The 20,839-nt window shown below is 35.1% G+C and overlaps 1 protein-coding gene across 1 annotated transcript in view; it reads left to right on the top strand.

Annotated features, from left to right (window-relative positions):
* ABCD2 (ATP binding cassette subfamily D member 2) overlaps positions 1-20,839 on the top strand; it is a 66,720-nt gene that overhangs the window by 29,838 nt on the left and 16,043 nt on the right. Inside the window, exon 7 of the mRNA XM_026502115.4 lies at positions 15,553-15,698. Coding sequence (XP_026357900.2) covers positions 15,553-15,698 — 146 coding nt within the window. The remainder of the gene's footprint in view (positions 1-15,552; positions 15,699-20,839) is intronic.

The following is a 20,839-nucleotide window of genomic DNA, read 5'->3' as shown; positions in this document are numbered from 1 at the left end:
TTTTTAAGTCTAAAGTGTTTTAAAATAATTACTGTTAAAAGTAATTTTATCTTGGGGGCACCTGGGTGGCTCAGGCGTTAAGCGTCTGCCTTCGGCTTAGGGCGTGATCCCGGCGTTCTGGGATCAAGCCCCACATCAGGCTCCTCCGCTGGGAGCCTGCTTCTTCCTCTCCCACTCCCCCTGCTTGTGTTCCCTCTCTCACTGGCTGTCTCTATCTCTGTCAAATAAATAAATAAAATCTTTAGAAAAAAAAAGTAATTTTATCTTGATTATATAGCTTCTAGAAACAAGAAAATTTGTATTTATGTTTAAAATTTTATAAGACCAATCTTGCAAAAAAGCATAAAATATATTTAAATGTATATGCAAACCAAGAGAGTCTAAATGTATTTATTTCTTATATTCTAAATGCTGCTGTTTTCTTCAAGAAAACTTGAAAATAATCTTATAAGTGTTTATGATTTCAAAGAAAGCTGCTACAACCTCTTTCAAAATATTTGTCAGTAGGCATTCCTAAACATTTCTTCTTTGAATATTCTCATTAATGAGTATTATTAACTAATGGTTTATTACATTAATTTATAGCAACAGAATATTTGTTAAGTACTACCTTGGCAGGAAAACAAACTGTAAAGTGAATACAGAATTGAGTCTTATATACCTACAGAATAAACTCCGTAAGTTACAAACAGACTTTATAATAATCTCCCTGTTTTCACTTTTTGTGACTAAAAGACTTCTTGATAGAGGATGGATCTCCATGCAGTGATCAAAAGTACATTAATTGTTATTTTCATGGGGAAAAGGGAGTGGATTTTGTTAAAGTGGGTTTCTAATAATGTCATTTGTATACAAAAGAAAAAAGTGAACTACTGAGGGAAAAAATGTTCTAATCAAGCAAATTAGGATACTTATATTTTAAACCACATCTTCAGAGACTGTTGCTATGGCTTAGTTTGCAAGCTAGAAAACCTGAATTCCTAAGAAATTGTGAAATCTCCTCAATATTATCCCAGTTAATGTCTTCTAATACTTTAACAATGTTAATAATGAGAACCAGATAAACGAAAATCTCAGCCTAAGTTCAAGAATACAAATAAAAAGTTGTGCTAGATAAATTAGTTTCAAAACAGCTTCCTCTTATCCTATTTCATTAATGATTGGGTATGATAACTACTAGAACACTTGATAAGTTTTAGCAAAGAAAAATTTTACCTCTAATGTAGATTTAGCTACTCTAAACCTATGGAATAATATATGGTAAAATGCATAGTGTTGCTCAGATGTGACTTTTAAAAATATTTGGGCAGTTTTAAGCTGTTCAAGACCGAATTTCCTGAGCAATGTGACTGTAATGTAATCTTCAAACTGATGATTGAAACTCATTTTTTCCTATTAGCCATGTTGACCCTCAGGGAAAGTCTTCCAGTTGGATACAGATTCTGAATTTCTTTTGTCAGTTCTTGGTGCAGTTTTTCTATCTTCCCAACTACCTAATGGTAGATTTGTAATTTCCTGCTTTTGCATTCACTAATCCACTAATTTATGACCCATTAGTCACATAGTAATTTGGTAGTATGTCTCTCTCTTTAGCCATTAAAGTCTCAAAAGCCCAATCTTTTATTTGTTTAGCTCACCTGCTAACAAAACATTATTATATGCTAACATTCACCAAAATAGGAAATTGAAACATCTTGATGGGGGTAGGGGGCAAAGAAAGTGAGGAGAGGAAAGGAGAAAGTGGGGAGGAACAAAGAGGGAAGGAATGGAGGGAAGGGAGGGAGGGAAGAAAGACCTAAGAAATAGTTGTTTCTTGACAAAAGGTAGCAAAATCTTGTGTTCCTTTATATTACTGTTTTTTTCTTTTTAATCATCCAGAGGATCATTTGTATACATATCTCTCCTCAGCAACAGTCTCCAGTCGGGCACCAACACACTATGTAATTCTGTTCCCAGAGCTCTTGCTCTCACTACTCTTCCTTGATAGAAATATCTTGGGACAGAAATGTTAACCATGATCTTCTTACTACTCAATCCTTACGCCTTAATACTTATATTCAACAGATCCGAAATAGATTCAGACTTCCCATAATTTTGTATGAAAAGATAACTTCTGCAAATTTCTGTCCATCCTTGACTTTGGAATTTAAGAAGTAAAAGGTTAGGAAAGTGAGAGAAGGATTGTATTATAAGGGTCGAATTAAATTTAAACATTTTTTAAAAGGAGAAAAAAGGAAAAAAAAACAAGAAAAAAGAGTGGGGTGGAATGGCTAGGATATCGTACTTCATATCTTGCGAACATTAATGTACTTTATTCTTTGTCATTACTCTACTCTTTTTTTTTTAATTTTAAGTATTTATTAAAGCCCTGCTATTAGATACTGTGGAGGACAGACAATGAGTAAGATACAGTCACTCTCAATGTGGAGCTTGTGTTAAATTTTGTTATAAACAAAATCATGCAACCAACTTCAATACAAGTCAGAATGGGTGCCTCAAGAAAGGCAAGAAATGCTGTAGATGTTCAAAATGAGGAAAAACCACGAGATAATAGTGTTTCCTTTGATCTAGGTTTTGAAAGTTAGTTAGAATTTTAATAGTCATGAATTGGATGTTCCTCCAGTGACTAAATACATCAGAAATGCCTCAGATTCAAGTAGGCATGCAATTTTTGTTCTTGCTTTTGGATACTTCTAAGGAAGGTTGTCCTATCCACCCTCCCTCTAATACACCAAGCTGAGAAAAGCAAATATTTATTAATTCCACTCCATTAATATTATGTCATTGGTACATACTGGAAATACTAGTGTCTGTTCCCTAGGTCCTCAGGTATTGTTAAAGTGCTCTGTATGCTGAAGTTCTCTGAGTTACTTTTTAAAGTTCTCTGGTGCTTTGTGGGTCTGCCATCTGCCCAGTTTCCACATAAGGAACTTATCTCCTCTCTGTAAGTAAATGACACATTTTTCTTATTTTCATATATGTATTATTACATATATATCACATATATACAATCTTATATGTTAAATTTTAGTCTGTTATGCTCCTCAAGAAACATAACAAAAGATAACAATAACTTCTCTTACACTCATTGCATCTCATTCCTTTTTGCTAGAAAATATTCTGAAATTATAGAGGGCATTTCATTTATAAGCTCAGTATTTGTTTACTACTTCATTCACAGGATAGTATGTTCAAGTACCATGTAGTTTAATCTGCTAGACTAAGTGCTTAATAAAGTAGTTATGAACCACATTTTTAAATTAAATGAAACGTGAAAATCCTAAATTTGATTGTATGCAGGAATGATAGCATGAATAATTAGACTGTAAAGAAAATTAAATATAGATAAGGTTACTTTTATCTTTTAATGTTTCAACAGTACATATTGATTATGCTCTGCATAAGTCATGCTAAATAGAATGCTTTAAGTAATTAAATTGGAGTTCAAAGAGATTAGAGACTTTAATACTTTGAGTTACTCAGCATTTCAGAGCCAGGGCTAGAATTCATCAAATCTCGGATCTAAACCCTCCGCTTTCACTGCCTCTTATTTTCAGATTAATAAAATAATCACATTAAAAACATCTACCTGTGATTGAAAAGAAAAAAACAAACCACTGTTTGACCTTAAATGTTTTCTCAGACAATCATAGTAATTAAAGCCTCTCCAGCACTGTCCCAAATTTATGGGGGATAACAAACTATGATTCTTTTATAGTTTGCATTCACTTTCAAAAATTTCTGTATTCATCAATTGTTTTTCTTAGTCAGAAGAGCTCATGACATGAAATCTCAGCTTGTAGCGGTGCCAGCATTTAACCCGTGCATTCTTTGTTGGCATTTCTACTCAGGCCTTTAATGATACAGCCTGTGCATTTTTTTAATTGAAGTATAGTTGACCAGCCTATGCATTTTTAACATAAAGTGAATTAATATTGATTTTTGTTTTGAGAATCTTATGACCTCTTAAAATAATTGATGGATCTTGGAGCATTGTTAGCAGAGCTAAACCTCTCTGGCCTTATTACTTTGTTTTTGTTTTGTTTTGTTATTTTACAACGTGACAAATTATTGCTGTGCATTACTCACTATTCTACACATTTGTTTCTAATTTTTCTGTATGAAAACCCATAAAGTTGGTGTTAGTATCCCTATCTTTAGATGAGAAAACATAGGTTGAAGTCGTCCAGCCGATGGGAGCTAACATTTGCACTTAGGCAAGTCTGGCTCTGAAGTTATTTTGTCTCGGTTGTTACAGGCAGCAGGGCACACTTCTCTGAAAAATTACTACTCTCTTGCCTGATCTTGCAAGCATCACCAGTTCAGGTTGTTTGCTTGGTATGCTAAATCTGTACTAATATCAAGCTATTGTTTGGAAGCCAAGGCCCTTATAATGCTGGGGGTGGAGGACAATCCAAGAAATTTTAGCATAATGGGTGGGGGGGGCTGGGTGGCTCAGTCAGTTGGGTGTCTGCCTTTGGCTCAGGTCATGATCCCTGGATCCTGGGATCAAGTCCCATGTCAGGCACCCTGCTCAGTGGGGAGGTCTGCTTCTCCCTCTTCCTCTCTCTCTGCCCCTCCTCCCATACTTGTGTTCGTTCTCTTTCTCTCCACCTCTCTAATACATAAATAAAATCTTAAAAAAAAGAAAATAAAATTTAGCACAGGTACTGGCTATCATTCATTTATGTTAATGTGGAGGGAGTTATATTCTTGTGTAACACTGAAATTCCTTTAAACTATGTTTAAATCACTTTCAAATTAGAATATGTTCTCTATTCCTTCTGTTCTTCTAAAACCCACTTATCTATAAAATTTTATATAATCTCTAAAAGTATTCCCTTAATTTAAAATCAGACTTCCAAGGTGCCTGGGTGGCTCAGTCAGTTAAGCATCTGCCTTCAGCTCAGGTCATGATCTCAGGGTCCTGGAGTTGAGCCGCATGTTGGGCTCCCTGCTCAGAGGGGAGTCTGCTTCTCCCTCTGCCTCTCCCCCTCAGCTTGTGCTCTCTCTTTTGCTCACTCTCTCTCAAATAAATAAATAAAATCTTTAAGGAAAATAAAATAAAATCAGACTTCCTGCAGAAATATAAAACGAATCTTAATTTTCATAATGTATTATGACATTAAAAAATCATCATTTAACCTTTATCTTGTCAAAAGAAGAGATTGTCTTTTGCAACAGGGTAAAGATTTTTGGTTTAAGAAGTTCATCAGAATGAACAAAACACGTAACACCAATAACACCAACGTTGACACAACTGCACTGCAGGCTAAGATGTGCATATGTCAAACGAGTTTTGTAAATACTTACATCCTTTTGAATTGTTTCTATATAAATACCTTTCATATCCAGGATTTTCTATTTGGAGGGGTAGGAGAACTACGTTATTGAAGAACATCGTTTAACCCATGCATATAAAACCAAATAATGACTATTAAAGAACCAGGAGAACATGAGATCAGGAGGGAGTTTAGAAGACCTGGTTTGCCTACTTTTTCCATGGCAGAGAGGGTGCCTCATAGTCAATAAGTATTGTTAGTGAGATCCTTGCTTTGCTTCTTTTTTTCTTTTTTCTTTTCTCTTCCTCTTCTTTTTTTCTTTTTCTTTTTCTTTCTCTTTCCCTTTTCTTTCTTTTCCTTTCTTTTCTCTTTTCTTTCCTTTCCTTTCCTTTCCTTTCCTTTTCTTTTCTTTTCTTTTCTTTTCTTTTCTTTTCTTTTTTCTTTTCTTTTCTTTTCTTTCCTTGTCACAGATCTCAGTGTAAAAATGAGAATGCGGCCTGGAAAAAGACCTAAGTGAGAGTATGGGGGAAATGCTAGTTTAAATACCTTGATTACTGTTTTCCTCTTGGTCTCTAATTTTTGGAACTTTTCATTCTTAATGGATCTCTAGGTGCAAAAACACCAAAAAGGAGAACCTCTGAAGGACAAAGACTGTGTTTATTTAAGTAAGATGCAGGCTTCCCCCGGGGCCATTGCCTGAGTGGGATATTGGTCTGAAAGGGCCACTGGAATAAAGGAAGAGTATGAAATGACTTCATTCAGGCATACTCATGGAACCCTATACACAGTCAGTTACACACACACTGGTACTGCTGCTCCTAAATTAGACAAATCTTAGGGAGTGGGAGTTGTTACTAGAACAGACTTTGCCCATGTTGACTCACTGTTGAACAAATTTTCATAGAATATAAGCTAGAAAGGGCATCTGCATATCTGTACCACACTGGTGGTATCCTACCGAATCTATAGAATCTACAAAATGGCATATTACAACAGTGCAATGAACATACGATGACTGACTGAAAAAGTGAATGAATGAACATCTCCACAGATTTGGTTTCTACTGCCAAATCAGTCTGGTTCTATACACTAATTAGAAAGCAAACTATTTTGTTTCTTGCACTAGATATGTCATTTAATCCTCTGTATGATGGGGATAACTATTTGTCATTTAACATGACCTTTGTAAAAGAAATTATTTTAGCCATGAAGAAGGCTCAGTAATATGCTATAGCTAATTTACTCCTATTCCTTTGCTTTCTGACTATTAGACTCAAAGCAAGTAAACTTTGCATAAGTATCTTGGAGCAGCTGGCTGACAAAATTGTAAATTATACATTTTGGTATCTCTTGTGTAGTAATTGCTACAGTTCAGTTTTTTAAAGCTCTCTTAAAAGTATCTATAAATGTAAACAATTTCCTATAGCTTTCTGTTGCTTGGAAAAATGTTTAGGATACATTTTTTTTCATATTTAACTATTCTATCAGTTAATTTATAAAAATAATAATGACGGGGGCGCCTGGGTGGCTCAGTCGTTAAGCGTCTGCCTTCAGCTCAGGGCGTGATCCTGGAGTTCTGGAATCGAGCCCGATGTCAGGCTCTTCCGCTGGGAGCCTGCTTCTCCCTCTCCCACTCCCCCTCTTTTGTTCCCTCTCTCGCTGGCTGTCTCTCTCTCTGTCAAATGAATAAATAAAATCTTTAAAAAATAATAATAATGATGAAAAATCTTTTGCATCTAAAAGTTTTCCTTATGAGTCAGTTATTAAGTTGAACCATATGGAATTAGAATTTTTGTAGGTCAAAAAGTCAAATAACAGGGATTTCATACAGTAATCTAATATAATGATAAATACTCTTTTTTTTTTAAAGATTTTATTTATTTGACAGAGAGAGACACGGCAAGAGAGGGAACACAAGCAGGGGGAGTGGGAGAGGGAGAAGCAGGCTTCCTGCTGAGCAGGGAGCCCGACACGGGGCTCGATCCCAGGACCCTGGGATCATGATCTGAGCCGAAGGCAGACGCTTAACGACTAAGCCACCCAGGCGCCCCTAATATAATAATAAATACTCTTAACAAAAGTTGATTTTTAAGAAGTTTGCATTCTCATCAAGTTAGCAATACTTTGATTATCCCACTAACATTATTCCTATTACTTGGAAATAAATACGGTCCCTTTTCTTCAGAGGCTGTGCACATCTCTGTTTTGTCACCTAGAAATAACATCCTAAAAATATGATTGCAGTAATAGTTAATATCTCTTTTCAGTTGAGTACTTCTTTTTTGCCACATATTTTTTTAAGAATATAGGGAATGACTTATGCATTGAGGACCCAAATTTAATTCTAGCTGTTCATGAAAGGATCTGATGACATGACTTGTCCCAGTGTGTACATTTATATGAATAATGAATAGCTAGATTTTATGGCTTTCTGATTGCTAACTTCTTATCACTATGGTAACACAGCAGTACTTAGCTGTACCTTAAACTTAACACATCTCATGTTTAAATATAGTTAATATTGCTGTGAAATTTTTGTCAACATTGTTGACAAATTCCAGATGACTATGAAACATTTAGCATTTTGGGTGATCATTCCAAAGACGACAAGCAACAAAGACAGCCAACACTTCTCAATGCTTTCTCCTTTTTTCTACCTTTGTCTCCATTAAAGAGAAAAATACAGAACAATATAAAAATATATGAATATAAACCTTAATATATGTTAATACATTTCACCAGAACAATCATAAATTGTCAGATTTTTAAATGTTAACACAGAAAAGTGGGGAGTAGAATACAAATTATAGAAGTACCCTGAGACATTTGTAATATAAAATAAAAAACCATAAACATTGGGAATGGATTTGATCTGAAGTAACTTTAATTTTCCTCTTATAATGAACAGTTTTATTTTATTTTATTTTTTTTTTTTAAAGATTTTATTTATTTATTCGACAGAGAGAGACAGCCAGCGAGAGAGGGAACACAAGCAGGGGGAGTGGGAGAGGAAGAAGCAGGCTCATAGCGGAAGAGCCTGATGTGGGACTCGATCCCGTAACGCCGGGATCACGCCCTGAGCCGAAGGCAGACGATTAACCGCTGTGCCACCCAGGCGCCCCATATAATGAACAGTTTTAAATGTAGATGCATTTGAAGTAGTCCCAGATGACGAAGAAGAGCAATTATGATAATCATTTAAACAATAATTATTATTTAAATTATAATGTGATACCTATGAGTTTATTCCGATATCTTTTCCACAGCAAACAGAGGTGATTCTGGATTTTACTTAGAGAAATAAATTGAAACTAGCTAGTGTTTCTTTTCTGATAGCTGCTAATTACAAGCAATCTATTTCTTTTGTTGCTTGTAGTAGATGTGTTGCATGATTCCCTCTCTGATGGGCCAGAGCACGTAAGCTAATAACATTCTGACATGGTAACTGGATCTACCTGAAATATTTAGAAGATAATCTGAATTCTATATATCTAGAAAGGAAAGCTCAGTAAAGGGTATTTTAAGTACTTATCCATTATGTATAACTTTAGTAAGACTAGAGGAACTTGAGCTAGCTTAAAATGTTAAATTCCAGGCCTTTGAGTTGGAAAAGGATCACACTCAAACTAGTCATATAAACATTGGATATAGGGTCATCTGTTTCCTGTGATTTCAAATAGATTCTTGATATAGCTTTTCTTGATATAGCTTTTCAAGAGAATTTGGTGGTAACCTTAACTTTATAATAATTTTAAATAAATATATTAATACAATCTATCAAAGTATCCTTAGTTGGGGGTGCCTGGGTGGCTCAGTTGGTTAAGTGACCGACTCTTGTATTCGGGTCAGGACATGATCTCAGGGTTGCGAGATCAAGCCCCGCGTTGGGCTTTGTGCTGGGTGTGGAGACTGCTTAAGATTCTCTCTCTACCCCTCTCCCTTTGACCCTTTCCCCCTTTAAAAAAAAAAAGTACCCTTAGTTGCTATGTACCTCATTAAACATGTATGGAATGTGTTATTTTTATCATTTTTCATGATGGTAAAACAATTGAGAGGAAATGGGACTCTAAAAAAGCAGTACTTTTTAGTCCTTATAAATATATAATTTTATAAATATTTCTTGTATAATTTCATCTGCATTCCCTTCACATAAATTTTCAAAGTAGCAGTTTTCATATTCTATTTTATCCTTTTGAGTAACAGTAGCTCAAATAATAAGTTATGTGGACACATTTGCAGTTCATTTTTGCATCATAAAATGTTTATGGTTTGACATTTTACTTAAATTTCATGCTGATTAAATTTTAAAAACTTAATAGCTAAACACCATGGTTTTTTTTGTTTTGTTTTGACTTTTATTTTAAGAGTGCATATTCAAAATGTCATGAGACTTATAAACTGAATAAAAACTTCAGCATTGCAAAAACATAACTATTTTACTTGGCCTTAAGAGCCCTTCTGAATTTACTTGGCCTTAAGAGCCTTTCAGGCCCTATAAATTGCTCCAGTGTGGGGCGCCTGGGTGGTGCAGTCGTTAAGCATCTGCCTTCGGCTCAGGGTGTGATCCCAGTGTTATGGGATCGAGCCCCACGTCAGGCTCCTCCACTATGAGCCTGCTTCTTCCTCTCCCACTCCCCCTGCTTGTGTTCCCTCTCTCGCTGGCTGTCTCTATCTAAAAAAAAAAAAAAAAATGCTCCAGTGAACTAAGTGGTGCTCCAGTTACTAAAAGAAGTACTTCTAGGTAAACCTGAGATGCTTTCTTGAGTGTTTAACAGAATATAATTTCTAAAATTTACATAATTATGTACTTGTGTATTAATCTCATGAAAATAATATAAATTTACTATGTGGTATAAAACCACTAGTCTCTTTGCTGGTTAAACAGAAATTCTTTTGCAGCTGTTCTTTTTTAAGATGTTGCCTTTTCACATAGGTAGCAAACTTAAGCCTAAGTAGAAATGAACTTTTGTTTCTGTAACAGTTTATTGAGTGCCTGCTACGTACCTATACTGTACTAAGTTCTCCATCTACATTGCTTCCTTTTTGCTTTATAAAAGCCCACTGCTTCATTTAATTTTCATAACAAATGGAATACAGCAAGTTACTTTATAAATGAGTTACCTCTAGTTCAGAATTTCGGTCACATTGCTAGTAAATAGTGAAATTGGAATTCCAGTCCAGAACCATCTCTCCAAAGCCTATTATCACAACCATGACTCTTTACTGTCTTCCTTGAAATGTGGATACAAAATATGATTTCATCAAATATTGCCAGTTAATCAAGTCTTATGGTAGAATCCTGTAGAAACATTTGTGAAATGAACATTCAGATGTATTTTAATCATTGTAGTCTCCATTATATATTGTGTCATGGCTGTTCTGTAGATCGAATTGTATCTGGGTTTATACTAAAGTATAGGATATATCTGTGCTTCTAATTTACAATAAATTGGAGCTGGTGTCACTTCGGAAGTTAGAGAAAGTACTGCTGACTACGGTTTCCTTGTATTTCTTCTTTAAATAGTCTCAGAGTACTAGTTGAAAAACTACTCATTGGCTCTGATAGACAATTTCAATTTTATGCTATTATTATTATTATAACCAGATATTAATTTAAGATATTGTCACATTATATGAATGCTTAACATATATAGACAAATAACTGTGTGTCCTAATTCTATTTTTTAAAAAAAAATATGGTAGACTGGAGATGGAAAGGTAAAAAGGCAGGAGAGGAAGATATAGGGATATGGTAGAAGAAATGTGACCAGAAATGACAGAGTCACTTCAAAAAAAACAGTTGGGCAGTTCCTCAAAAAGTAAACAAAGAGTTCTATGCCCCAGCAATTCCTCTCCTAGGTGTATGCCCACTGTTTATAATAGGCAAATAGTGAAAACAACTGGAATATCCATCAGCTGATGAATGGATTAACAGAATGTGGCATATTCATACAGTGGAATATTATTCAGCCATAAAAAGGAATGAAATACAGTTACATGCTACAATAGGAATGAACCTGAAGTATTATGCTAACAGAAAGAAGGTCATCCCAAAAGACCACATATTGTATGATTTCACGTATATGAATGTCCAGAATAGGCAAATCCATGGAGACAGAAAGTAGATTAGTGGTTGCCAGGGGTTGGGAGGAGGGAAGAATGTGGACTGTCTGCTATGGGGTATAGAGTTTCTTTTTGGCGTGAAGAAAGTGTTCTGGAATTAGATAGTGGCAATGGTTACGTGAGCTTGTGAATATACTAAAAATCACTGAATTGTGTACTTTAAAAGGGTGGATTTTATGATATGTGAATTATATTTCAATTTTTGAAAAAGATTTATTTATTTGAGAGAGAGAGAGTGAGCAGGGGGAGGGGCAGAGGAAGAGAGAGAATCTGAAGCAGACTCCCTGCTGAGCACGGAGCCCAACTTGGAGCTCGATCCTATGACCCTGAGACTATGATCCCAGCTGAAACCAAGAGTTGGATATTTAACCTACTGAGCCACCCAAGCTGCCCTGTATCTCAATTTTAGAAATATGACCAGGGATTCCCATATTTGTAAAGATCCCATTGAAAATCTTTACATGAGTGTATATATGTATCATTAAGATATAAATATTTTTATTTTCAAATATTAGTTAAGCCTGTTGTAAAACAATCTTGTGTTATCTGTCCTTCAACTGAATCATTTGCATATTATGGGAGAATAGGTAGACAACTGATCTACAAAAACACATTTATATTTAAAACTTTCAACTTAGTCTCTTTCTCCCACCCCCTTCCCTTTTAAAAGTAAGTTGCAGCAATCATAAATCTTCATCCCTAACTACTTTAGGATGTATTTCCAAAGAGCAAAGATATTGTCTAGCATAACCATAGAACAATAATCAAATTCATGAAACTTAACACTGGTATAATATTATTACCTAAACGTACGTTTGTTGGTTCACAAACTGACCCCTATACATCAAGGGCAAAAGGAGATGGAAGAGACTACTCCAGATTGGTAGGTGGTAGGTTTAAGAAGCAAGCAGGGGAATTAACATGAGGCTTGTCATGGTCAGATACAAGGTGAGTGGATCTCTGCACTTGCCCACCAGAATCTTAAGTTTGTATAGAGGCCTTAACTGGGTTCAGTCACATATAGCATCCAGACAGTCCCAGCAACACATTGCTCATTCAAAGGCTGCTTCCTTGGAAACAGTTCCAGTGGTGGGAGTCGTGGTCAGAGCATACATTCCAAGCACAACTGAGGGGATGAGGAGCCTCCGATTGTCCCAGTCCAGTTCATGGTCAACTGGCAGTCATGTTCTCTTAATGACTCCCAACAATTCTCCATATTTTTTTATAAATATTTTTAATATTTATTTATTTTAGAGAGAGGGAGAGAGAGTGCATGAGTGAGAGGTGGGCGAGGGTTGGGGGAGAGAATCCCAAAGCAGACCCCCCACTGAGTGCGGAGCCCCACTCGGGACTTGATCCCACGACCCATGAGATCATGACCTGAGTCAAAACCAAGAGTTGGACGCTCGACCCACTGAACCACCTAGGTCCCCCAACAACTTTCCATATATAAACATTGCCAAGTATCATAATACTATCCTTTATAATAACTTGTTTTTCTCAATTCATTTGCATTTTAGTTGTCATGTTGCTCTAGTTTCTTTTAATCTCACTTCCTCAGCTTCTCTTTTTTTACCACACTGATATACATAGAGTGCAGAACTGTTGTTATTTTAAGAAAATCCTTTAAGTTAGGTTCGTCTGGTGGCTTCCTGATGCTACAATTCAGGTTACACTTTTTTTCTTTTTTCTTTTTTTTGGTACAAGAATACTACCTGTTTCCAAAATCTGCTGGGTAACCAAAAACTTGGTGGTTTAAAACAACAGAAATGTATTCTCTCATAGTTCTGGAAGTCAGGAGTTCAAAATCAAGGTGTTGGCAGGCCTATCCTCCCTAAGAAAGCTCTAGGATAGAATCTTTTCTTGCCTCTTCCAGCTTCTGGTAGTGCCGGGCATTCCTTGGCCCAGGACAGCATAACTCCAATCTCTGTCTCCATCATTACATGACTTTCTTCCCTTCCATTCTCCTCTTCTTATAAGGGCACTTACTGGTTTTAGGGCCCATCTGGTTAATCCTGGAAATCCTTAACTTAGTTACATCTGCAAAGACCACCCCCCCCCCCGCCCCAAATAAGGTCACATTCACAGGTACATGGGGTTTAGGACTTGGGCATATCTTCTTGGGTCCACAGTTCAACCCACTACACTACCTAAATGCTGTTGGGTCCTTCTAAGAGGATAATGTCAGGATACACAGAGTGTAGACAGAACAGGAAATATATTTTTTTAAAGCATGAATTCATACTGACACTTGAATTCAAATGAAATATAGTTTTTCTTGCCTTCTCACCTGCCATGTTTGTATCTTCTTTCTTCAGAGGGAGCACCCTAGCTCCTAACATTATTAAAGTGTTTACTTCTTTGGTCAGTCCTGCAACATAAGTAAAATAGTTTCAGAATTGTTACACCTGTATCATTACTAACAAGAAACTTGCCAAATAAGGTTCAAGATTTCTTTGTGGTTCTTTTGGTCTTCAACTGAAATTGTGTGGCCAGGTTCAAGTTACTTGGACCAGCACCTCCTCCCCCTTTTATGTGGTTGCTATTCATTTGATATACCATTCAGTTCATTTGTTTCTGTTTATATTTAATTTTAAGGTTACTTCCTTCACTGGTTATTGGTTTCATGTTATTTTTTTTGAATAATAATATTTTAACGTGATTCTAAAAGTAAAAACTATATAGAAAGGATACGTAGAGAAAGGATACTCGCTCCCTCCCCTATCCATTCTGCCTTCTTTCTCCAATCTCCAGTAGGTAACCGATTTTATTAATTTCTGGTTTCTGTGTTTCCTTTTATAAATGTAAGCAGATAAATGTATACTTTCTTATTTTGCTTTCATTTTGTATAAAGGTAGTATACTATATATTAGTGATTCTCAAATTAGGGATGGTTTTGTCCTGTAGGGGGCAATATCTGGAGACTTTTTATGGGGGGAGGGGTCACTACTGTAGTAGATGCTACTAGCGTCTGGTGGGTGGAGACCAGGTATGCTGCTAAACATCTATAAATCGTAAGATAGCCCTCAACTACAAAGAAGTACTGGTTGCATATATCCATAATGCTGCTGTTGAGAACCCTCCTATACATCTATTTCTGCACACTTTGCTTTTCAACTTAAAAGTATATTATGGAAAATCACTCTATAGAGAACATCCACATCCTGTTTCACAGCTCCATCCTGTAGGTGTTATAGTTTATTCAGTCTCCTTGTTATGGACATTTAGATTGTTTTCAATATTTTGCAATTACAGATAATGCTGCAATGGATCTTACACACTCTTATTGTTGTTATTTTTGGAAATGCGTCTTTAGAGTAAATTGCAAGAAGTGGGTCAAAGGCCAAATTATATGATGCTTTGCCAAATCCTCTCCAAAAGGTTGTACATTTTTGCATTTTCACCAATGTATGAGTACCTGTTTCTCTATATTTGCTAACAGAGTTGTCAAGGTTTTGAACTTTTACCAATTTGAAAAGTAAGAAACTCAGTGTAGTTTGAATTTGCATTCATTTTATTATTAATGGCATCTTAATTATTTATTTTTTTCTAAAGATTTTACTTATTTATTTATCCTAGAGAGAGAGAGAGCAAGCACAAGCATGCTCCCACACACAAGTTGGGGGGAAGGGCAGAGAGGGAGGGAGAGGGACAAGCAGACTCCCCCCTAAACCCAGAGCCTGATGCAGGTGGATCCCACCACCCATGAGATCATGATCTAAGCTGAAACCAAGAGTCCATGCTCAACCAGCTGAGCCACCTAGGCATCCCATTAATGGCATTTTTAAAAAGTTTTGCTTGTTTACATCGCTGGGTCAAAACCTCAAATTTTATAATATTTAAACCAAATAATTTTAGACGAAATGCAGAAGCAATGTTTATAAAACACATTGAATAAGGTATGTATTTCTGTGCTGAAAATATCCAACTGTTTCTTGTGGCTATGTCTCAATAAATTTTTACATGAACATAATGGAGTATGATCCTGTTGTGCCTGAGAGAGAAATACTCATTACCAGGTAATACATGTAATCCTAGACATATGGTATTTGAAGTCTGCTCTGGAGATTTCAGACCACGAGACTGTCACACTGAGTAAACTAAAACACTTTTGTACTAGGATTCTTGTGTACTTGGTGTTTTATAGGCCATACATGTCTCTTGGAAGTCTTCGCGATCAAGTCATCTATCCTGATTCAGTGGATGACATGCATGATAAAGGCTATACAGACCGTGATCTGGAATGTATTCTGCACAATGTCCACCTCTATCACATAGTTCAACGGGAAGGAGGTAAAGTCTATCATTTTTAAAATGCATTTAACTTTGTTTCAAAAAAATAAACTTGGGTGAATAGTCCATGGTTTAATTTGAATGTATGCTTTTATCGGAACATAAACACAGAAGACAGACTTTATAGCATTTATTGCTTTTCCATTATTGACATTCTCTTTTCTGCTTTGGTTATATTTCCTGCAGCACACTAGGCTTTTTATTGTCTACTGTTAGCATTTGAAAACTGTTTTTCCTTCATATTTGAATATACAGTTGTCCCTGAGACCATCATCAATCTAGATATATGTAAAGTCTGTGACAGAAATATTATCCTGTCACATTCTCAGTTTACATTAAACTTAATAATTTGAGAATTAGGTATCATGAAACTACTTTTTTGTTTTCAGACACACGGTCTCACCAATACATTTGTTTCCTCTTTGAAGTAGCACATAGAGAATTAGATAAAATAGAGAAACTTCTATACTATGTGTTTTATGCATAAGACATTTTTGAAAGAGTGGAATTAACAGTTATACATATGAGCTTTAAAAAGAATTACTTTCTTATAGTCAAACCTTTTTAAAATTAATTTTGATTTAAATTCAATTAATTAACATATAATGTATTACTGGTTTAAGTGGTAGATATCAGTAATTCATCAGTCTTATATAATATCCAGTTCTCATTATATCACATGCCCTCCTTAATGTCCATCACCCAGTTACCCCATCTCCTCAGCACCCCTTCCCTCAAGCAATCCTCAGTTTGTTTTCTATGATTAAGCAGCTAATTAATCGTTGAACACTACAACATTTTAGTACACATATGATGTGTACTATATGTCGGCTAATTGAACATAATAAAAAATAGGGAGAGTCTCTTATGTTTGTTTCCCTCTTTGATTTTGTCTTGTTTTTTTCCTCTCTTCCCTTATGTTCCTCTGTTTTATTTCTTAAATTCCACATATGAGTAAGATCATATGATAATTGTCTTTCTCTGATTGACTTATTTCACTTAGCATAATACCCTCTAGGTCCATCCGTATCATTGCAAATGGCAAGACTTCTTTTTTTTTTTTTTTGATGGCTAAGTCGTAGTCCACTATATGTGTGTATATATATATATATATATATATATATATATATACCACATCTTCATTATCCATTCATCTATTGATGGACATCTGGGCTCTTTCCATAGTTTGGCTAATGTGAAAATTGCTGACATAAACATTGGGGTGCAGGTGCCCCTTCAGATCACTACATTTGTATCTTTGGGGTAATACCCAGTAGTGCAATTGCTGGGTCGTAGGGTAGCTCTATTTTTAACTTTTTGAGGAACCTCCATACTGTTTTCCAGAGTGACTGCACCAGCTTGCATTTCCACCAACAGTGTAAGAGGGTTCCCCTTTCTCCTCACCCTTGCCAACATCTGTCATTTCCTGATTTGTTAATTTTAGCTGAATGGTGTGAGGTGGTATCTCATTGTGGTTTTTATTTGTATTGATTTGTATTTCCCGGATGCTGAGTGATGTTGAACATTTTTTCATGTGTCTATTAGCCATTTGTATGTCTTCTTTCTAATAGCCATACCTTGAAATAACTTGAGTACACGTAATTTGATAGCTTTGAAAAACTATCGAAATAACAAGCTAGAATTCTAGGTTTAATTTTGCATAGGTTTTATGTTTTATTTCCTAGGCCATTTACCTATCAAAAGTACAGTGATTAAGAATGTGAACTTTGAAGTTAGAGTTCTAGAATCAAATCTTAATTGTTGTCTGTATCTTCAACTATAAAATGGGGATAAATATCTACCTAATAAGGATTCTGTGACTATTAAATAAGACTCTCTGGAGAGTCCTACAACTATATGGTCAATTAATCTTTGACAAACCAAGAAAGAATATCCAATAGGAAAAGGATAGTTTCTTCAACAAATGGTGCTGGGAAAACTGGATGGCAACATGCAAAAGAATGAAACTGGACCACTTTCTTACACCATATGCAAAAATAAATTCAAAATGGATTAAAGACCTAAATGTGAGACCTGAAACCGTAAAAGTCCTAGAAGAGAACATAGGCAGTAATCTCTCTGACATCAACCATAGCAACATTTTTTCTAGATATGTCTCCTGAGGCAAGGGAGACAAAAGCAAAAATAAACTACTGGGACTACATCAAAATAAAAAACTTTTGCAGGCAGAAAACATGAACAGATATCTCTCCAAAAAAGACATCCAGATGACCAAGAGACATATGAAAACAGGTTCATCATCACTTACCATCGGGGAAATGCAAATCAGAACCACCAGGAGATGTCACCTCACACCTTCTAGAATGGCTAAAATCCACACAAGAAACAATCATTGATGAGGATGTGGAGAAAAAGAAACCCTCTTGCCCTGTTGGTTGGAATCCAAACCGGTGCAACCACTCTAGAAAACAGTATGGAGTTTCCTCAAAAAGTTAAAAATAGAACTACCCTGTGATCCAGCAATCATACTACTAGGTATTTACCCAAAGAATACAAAAACACTTAGGTGAAAGAATAGATGCACACTTATATTTTTATAGCAGCATTATTTATAATAGCCAACATATGTCAGCAGCCCAAAGTGTGCATCTATAGATGAATAGATAAAATAGATTATATATATATATATATATATGTATATGTATATATATATACATATACATATATATATATATATATATATATATATATATATATATATAATACATACACACACACACACACACACACAACGGAATATTATTCAGCCATAAAAAGAATGAAATCTTGCCAATTGTAATGACACGGATGGAGCTAGAGAATATTATGCTGAGCAAAATTAGTCAGAGAAAGACAAATACCATATGATTTCACTCATATGTGGAATTTAAGAAACAAAGCAAATGAGCAAAGGGAAAAAGGAGAGAGACAAACCAAGAAACAGACTCTTAATTATAGAAAACAAACTAATGGTTACCAGGGGTTGGGTCAGGGGGAGGTTGGATTCAATAGATGACAGGGAGTAAAGAGTGCACTTGTGATGAACACTGGGTGATGTATGGAAGTGGTGAATCACTATATTGTACACCTGAAACTAATATTACCCTGCATGTTAACTAACTGGAATTAAAAACTTTTTTAAAAAAACTCTCTTAGAGCATTTAGAACAATGGCACATAGTAAATGCACAAGAATTAGTAGCTAATGGTAATATTACTACTCATAATATTGATACTATGATATTTTATCTTTTTGTGATGGTACTTGATATTTTATATGGAAATTTCATATATATTATTTCATTTGATTCTTATAATCATCAAATGAGGCAGACAAGAGACATATTATTCTATTTATTTTTGATATTTATAATCACCAGTCATAAATGCTAAAAATATTGGAAAGAAGATTGTCTTTTTATTTTTCATATGGTCAGCTCCTTCCCAGTTTTAAAACACAAGGGCAGAATAAATGCTGCATGTTAATCTTGAGGAAATTATTTTGGGTACATTTGAAATTCAACCATCTAAATAGAATCTGTAATAAAGATGGACCATTCTATTCTTTTAGAAGTCATCAAGAAGTTTAAGAACTTTTTAAAAGAATGTTCCAACCTTAATAATGTAGCAGTAATCATTATGGTTTATTGAGTGTTTACCTTGCAGAATACATTAAGCAATGTATATTGTCATCTTATTTAATACTTATAACTGTCTCATGATGTGGGTTTTAATAACCCCCTTTCACAGGTGAAATTCAGAAGTTTAGAAACTTCCCCAGGAGCCCACAACAAGTGTTATGACAGGGACTCAAATACACATCTCACTTGAAAGTCAATGTTCTGTACTAGGCTATGCCACCATGCTATGCTATCTACTAGCTTCTTAGACACTAATAAGAACTGATATATCCTTACACACAAAAAATTCCAAGGAAGCCTACTCTCTACTCACTTAATCCTTAAAACATGAAACATGTTTCACGTATTTAAGCAAAGCTGGAAAGCACCTAAATTTTCAAGGACATCACTTACTTTAGAAGGAGTCTTCTGAAGTTCTATTTAGACTAGCTAATACTTTGCTTAGAGAAATACTTTGCTTTAGTTAAAGATGGAATTAAAAACTACAATTCATTCCATGAAAGAGGTTACACAATAGAAAAGAGTGAAAGTGTTAACAAATGCTAACGTGAACTAGAGCAATATGTACATCTCAAGGAAACAGGAAAACTGTTCTTTGCCGGCCTCAGCTCACTAAATCAGCATCAGAGGTGAAATTATAACTCAGAGTTTTGATTTATATGTATTATGATCAAGCAATATTGCCTACTAAAACTTCTGGGTTTAGTGGAACAGAGAACATGATTTATTTAAATATGTAAAGCTAAAGTTTCCTTTAACCCAAATACTTTTCTCTTATGCTTTCTCAGCTGGCAGGAAAAAAAAAAATTAAGCCCAGACTATTTCTCCACTGTGTAGCAATCTGAACTTATTTTTCAAATCCTTGCTTATGTTTCATAAATGCTATAAAGTTCAGTTATAAAGAAAAATTATATTTCAACAGTTTTCACTAGAAGCAAGAACTTTAAATCAGATGATATTTTGAGATTCTTTTCCTGGTATAAAATTGTAGGGATATGTTTTTAAATGAACAGAAAATTACTGGAAATTTACCCAAGAAAATGAACAGTGGTATCCACTAGGGAGTATTATTAGGAAATAGGGAAAATCTTTTCAATCTAGTGCACAAAAAACAACAAAGACTCTACTTCCTATTTTCTTTCCCTTTGGCCAAGTTTATTTAGAAAGTTTAATAAAGGTGAAAATTCAGCTGAGGGATAAAGAAGAGGGCAAAGAGCCTGAATTTTTTCCAAATAGGAGAATTAAGCCTTGAATAGTTGGGATTTGGAACTGTTGTCCTGAGTGTATGTGTCAAGTTTTGGCAGTCATTTTGGCCTTTGAAAATCAGACTTTGCCTACTCTGCTCTATTTTCTGATATTCCCACAGATAAATATTTGATATGGCCATCTCTCTCATAGGCCCCATGGTTTTGTTTTTGAGTAAGTTTTTCTTATTACAAAATAAAGATAAGCCATAAAATAATAAAAATCATCAAATTTTCAAATATAATAAAAACGTGTA

This window comes from Ursus arctos, unplaced genomic scaffold (genome assembly GCF_023065955.2).
Source record: "Ursus arctos isolate Adak ecotype North America unplaced genomic scaffold, UrsArc2.0 scaffold_26, whole genome shotgun sequence".
Classification (NCBI taxonomy): domain Eukaryota; kingdom Metazoa; phylum Chordata; class Mammalia; order Carnivora; family Ursidae; genus Ursus; species Ursus arctos.
Note: the sequence above shows the minus strand (reverse complement) of the source record. Positions and strands in the feature narration are given on the sequence as shown.